This window comes from Oryzias melastigma, linkage group LG9 (genome assembly GCF_002922805.2).
Source record: "Oryzias melastigma strain HK-1 linkage group LG9, ASM292280v2, whole genome shotgun sequence".
Classification (NCBI taxonomy): domain Eukaryota; kingdom Metazoa; phylum Chordata; class Actinopteri; order Beloniformes; family Adrianichthyidae; genus Oryzias; species Oryzias melastigma.
The window spans coordinates 13395509-13400017 of record NC_050520.1 but is presented as its reverse complement, the minus strand read 5'-3'; the positions used below and the strand labels follow the sequence as shown (position 1 = coordinate 13400017).

At 39.1% G+C, this 4509-nt stretch overlaps 1 protein-coding gene across 1 annotated transcript in view; it reads right to left on the bottom strand.

Annotated features, from left to right (window-relative positions):
- Positions 1–3191: 3191 nt before the first annotated feature.
- The window catches only part of LOC112137725 (tetratricopeptide repeat protein 16), a 9091-nt gene continuing 7773 nt past the window's right edge, over positions 3192–4509 (bottom strand). The window contains exons 9-12 of the mRNA XM_024260183.2: positions 4192–4336; positions 3951–4116; positions 3512–3645; positions 3192–3443 (exon numbers count right to left, since the gene is read on the bottom strand). Of these exons, the coding sequence (XP_024115951.1) occupies positions 3437–3443; positions 3512–3645; positions 3951–4116; positions 4192–4336 (452 nt within the window). The 3' untranslated portion in view covers positions 3192–3436. The remainder of the gene's footprint in view (positions 3444–3511; positions 3646–3950; positions 4117–4191; positions 4337–4509) is intronic.

Sequence of the window (4509 nt, the reverse complement as noted above, 5' to 3'; positions counted from 1 at the left end):
AAACCGCAACCAAAGATGCATATCAAATTAAGTGGAACTGTACACTACACCTTCATGTTATTGTTGTGTGACTGGAGTCATCACAAATAATAATAATAATAATAGTGAGAACAATGAAGAGAATTTGGGTGTAAAAATGTAACAAGGTTCTTTATCAGTCCCCATATAAAGAGCCAACAGCTGAGGGCTCCACGGCCGTGCTGGAGACTCTGTGGAGACATGAACGCCAAACATTCACACGCTTTTTGGACATGCAGCAAAACTGATCCCTTTTGGCAAACCGTCATCAAAACTCTCCAGGAAATTCTTGGGTATGAAATAGGAAGACTGTATTTGGGATTATTACCAACAGATGTGATACAAACAGAGGACAGGTATCTGTTTAAGGTCATGATGATGCCTTCAAAAAACCATAGCAAGGAAATGGCTGAAAAGTTATGGAGGACATTTTTTTCTATGGAAAAAATGACATTTCACCTTTAGTTAAAGGTGGAAAAAATTTAACTCCAATGGAGAAAATAGAAGCATTATACAACCCACTCAGAACTTAAAGCTTAAAACTAAATGGTAGTTGTGCCCCACTGGTTCTACTTTGTTTTTTCCTTCTGTTTGTTTACTATTACTATTATTATTTTCATTTAATTGTACTTTCAAGAATGTTATTTCTCTATGTGTGCAAAATGTTCAATAAAAAGTATATATATTCAAATTAAAATCTGTAAATGGTAAATGGTAAATGGCGTATACTTGTATAGCGCTTTCTACCCTCCTTCGAGGGCCCAAAGCGCTTCACAGTCACAGACCCATTCACCCATTCACACACACATTCACACACTGTAGAACAATATTATAGAGTAACTTTAAATTTCCTTTTTTTAAAATAAAATAACATAATTCTCTACTGACATATGAACTACAACGCTATCAAAAGTTTAACGTAAAAAGAAGAGGACTTTTAATGAAAATCAGATAGAAAATCAGTTGTTTAATTGTTTGTTTAAACATTTTATACATTTTTCTTGCAGAGATGGACTGAACAATAATTGGTGTTCCCATCTCACAGTGAGAAGTTCATGGTTCCACTTTCGGTTGTGGATTTTTCATGTTCTCCTCGTGCATGTGAGGGTTTTCTCTGGAAACTCTGGTTTCCTCACACACTCCAAACACATGCTTTAGGTAAACTGATGACTCTAAATGGTCCCTGGGTGTGTGAGTGTAGCCCTGCAGCAGACTGGTGACCTGTTCAGGGTGAACCTCACCTTCACCCAAGAATAGCGGAGTAGAAACCCCGAGACCCTGAAAGGGATTCAGCTTGTTCTGAGGATGGATGAATGGATGGGTGGATGGGCATATATTACATAAAATGTAGTCATATATTTGTGAAATATATCTGCTTATGTCTGTTTATTTATCTTTTTTCTATGATCTTTCTCTGCACAGTTTTTTTCATTTTTTTAATTGTTTTCCTAAACCATTATTTCTATTTCCTATCTTTTTTCCTAAAACCAATGCTCATCCTTATTTTATTTTTACATCTATCTACTATTAGGAAATTGTCATTTCTATTGATTCCAGGACTTTTCAACCCACAATTTAGCAATAAATAATCTATCAGAAAATCTTTATAAATTGTTTTCTAAAATTAGAATTTGTTTAATTTAAGTTGACTTTTTTTTTTAGCATTTCACCTCAGAATATTCTGCTTTGTTGTCTACAATCTTATCTTGCGTGTGTTCAAAATAACACATTCAGGTCATCAGCACCATCTACTGCTTCAACTGAAAAAGTCACTAAAAAATCTGAAGCTGTTTGTTAAAGGTCCATTAAAATGTCCCGATCTTAACCTTCCCACCAACATCAAACGAGGTTCTGTTTGCACAAATGTTGTTCACTGGTTCTGGTCCAAAGCCATTTGAATATTTGTAATCTCTCCAGTTATCTTCATGAGCAGAGGAATAGTGAACAATACACTAACATCCCAAAAGTGTGACTCTGCTGCCACCTACAGGGAACCCTGTGCACCAGCATGTTTCTGTAAACTGCTGTTTCACTGAATTAGACAATATTTTCATGGTCCGCTCTGAAGAAGTCGACATTTTTAAGCTTCCTGTTTTTGAAATTTTTATCTTCCAAATAAAATGCTACTACAATAAATTTTGTTTAAATGTGTAAAATTATCAGTAGAAAATTATCAGTAGATATTTTTTAATGCCAAATATATATATATATATATATATATATATATATATATATATATATATATATAAAGTTGTTGATTTGTAGAAGTGATTTGAAAAATGATTGTTTTTTCCCATAGATTGCCAATTTAACATCAATCCAGGATCCGATTTGCTTTCAGGATAAAACAAAAAGATCATATTTTGTCTGTACATGAATCCTCAGTCATTGGATATTTTTTTCAACACAAAGAAACATTTTCGCTGCTAAAGTTTCATTCTCACTACAGGAGAATTCTCCTTTAACAAGTTTCCGCAAATCAGCAAATGTATTTGATTGAATTGTCATTCTCCATAAAACGTTTGAGCTTTCTGATGGAGATTTTCTCTTAAACGTCACAGTGGAGGCTAACAACGGGATGCTAGCTTCAATTATGTCCAACTTTTAATGTGTGATGGATAAATAAAGCAAAATAAAATGATATAAGCATTGTACTACTAGTGTTTATAAGTATAATATAAACATGAATTCTTATTATCTGCGTGTGTGAAACAGTCGAGTCTGTCGCTGCGTATTAGACAGAGCAGCTTGTGCTACATCAGAACAACTGTCTCAATAACTCCGTATGTCGAGGAAAACTGTAAACAGCAGCTTTATTGCTCTTAAGTTGAAGGCTCTTCTTCAATTTCCTCACAGACTCTTTTCTCCCTGAAGAAACTTTTTTTAAATACATTTTATTGTTTGGTTTCTGTTAGCTTTGGGCTACTAGCTTAGCAACCCAGGTAGCCACTTTAAGTCATGTGACCAAGTCGGCTGTTGTGAAGAAATTATGGACATTTTCAAAATAAAAATCTGTTCAAGATCAGAAAAAAACTATATGGAAATAATCTAAGTTAGCGCATGTATTTCATGGTGCCTCATGCTGTCTTAGAGAGTTGTAATTCTTATCTATTCCATTCAAGCTAAGTGACTAAAATCTCTGAAAATGGTCAAAAAACACACGAGAGACCAGAAAACATGAAACTGTTGATTATTTTTTGGAACATTGTTCTGGGTTTTTCTGGCAGCAGAGAAATGAAGGTTGAAGACTCCAAACGCTTATAGGAAGTCCTCACAGCTTTGTGCCTCTGGCTGGAGGACGTCCACAGGAGCAGAGGGTAAAGGGGGGCAGAATGAGACCCCCCATGGGGCAGAATGAGACTGTGTTTGCACACAGCTCAGCTTCACTCTCTCCTGAGGCCGGTTTTTGGATCTCTCTTCAGTCCCTGAAACACAGCAGCTGAGGTCACATGACACACCTCTGTGAGGAACCAGCTTGGACATGGATGCTGACCTCTGAGGGTCAGAGGAGGATCTCCAGGACCGGATCCGCTCCATCAGACGGACTTTGGCTGCTTGTCCCTCAGGACCAGACAAAACATCTGCTGCGTTTTTCCCAGGAAACAAATTCATGAGCAAAGGAGGCACCTACAAGACCAGAGGGGAAAACATGACGGCTTCTTGTTATGCTTATAAAACATGTTTACTGAAGGATCATGTGATCCCTGTTAATGTGTGAAAGGATTTCTGGACAAAAGCAGAAGCAGAGTGAAATTGGCTTTGAAGGTCTTGTGTCAGGCCCCTGTAAAAGCAGAAGTGTGGTCAGTTTGCTGACAATATGAGCTTTTTTTGCTGTTGTGTTCTAGTCATGACATGGAGCCGTCTGAGACAGGCTGAAACTGGATCACACAAACGTGACTCTGATCCCCGCAGAACCGCAGCCCAGCTCTGACCTGACTGCTGCTGGGATCCAGGATGAGCATGCAGACGCAGGCCTCCCTGGCCCCTCGCAGGTCCCCCAGGCTTTGGAAGGCTTTCGCTCTGCCGCCGTAATACTCGCCAACTGAGGGGCTGTAGTTGACGGCCAAAGAGAACATGTCGGCTGCCTCCTGGAAGTGCCTGCAGATGCATGGTGGTTAACATTCACGAGACTTACAGTTTAAGTTTAGAGAGTTCGCTTTGCAAAGTTCTGACTCGTTCTGGAAATAGGAGGAGCCTAGCGTGCTGTGGACGAGGCCGAGTCGGAGCTTCACGGCGGGGTCATCAGGACGCAGCATCTCCTCGGCCTGCTGGTAGTCCGCCAGAGCCAAACGCCACTTTCCCCGCCTGAAGAAACAGTCTGACACGACGACCCAGAGAGACACTGGATCAGGACTCAACACAGAACATGAGGGAATTCAGCACAAACGAACTTAACAGAGACAGAGAATAGAGTAGAGTAGAGTAGAGTAGAGTAGAGTAGAGTAGAGTAGAGTAGAGTAGAGTAGAGTAGAGTAGAGTAGAGTAGAGTAG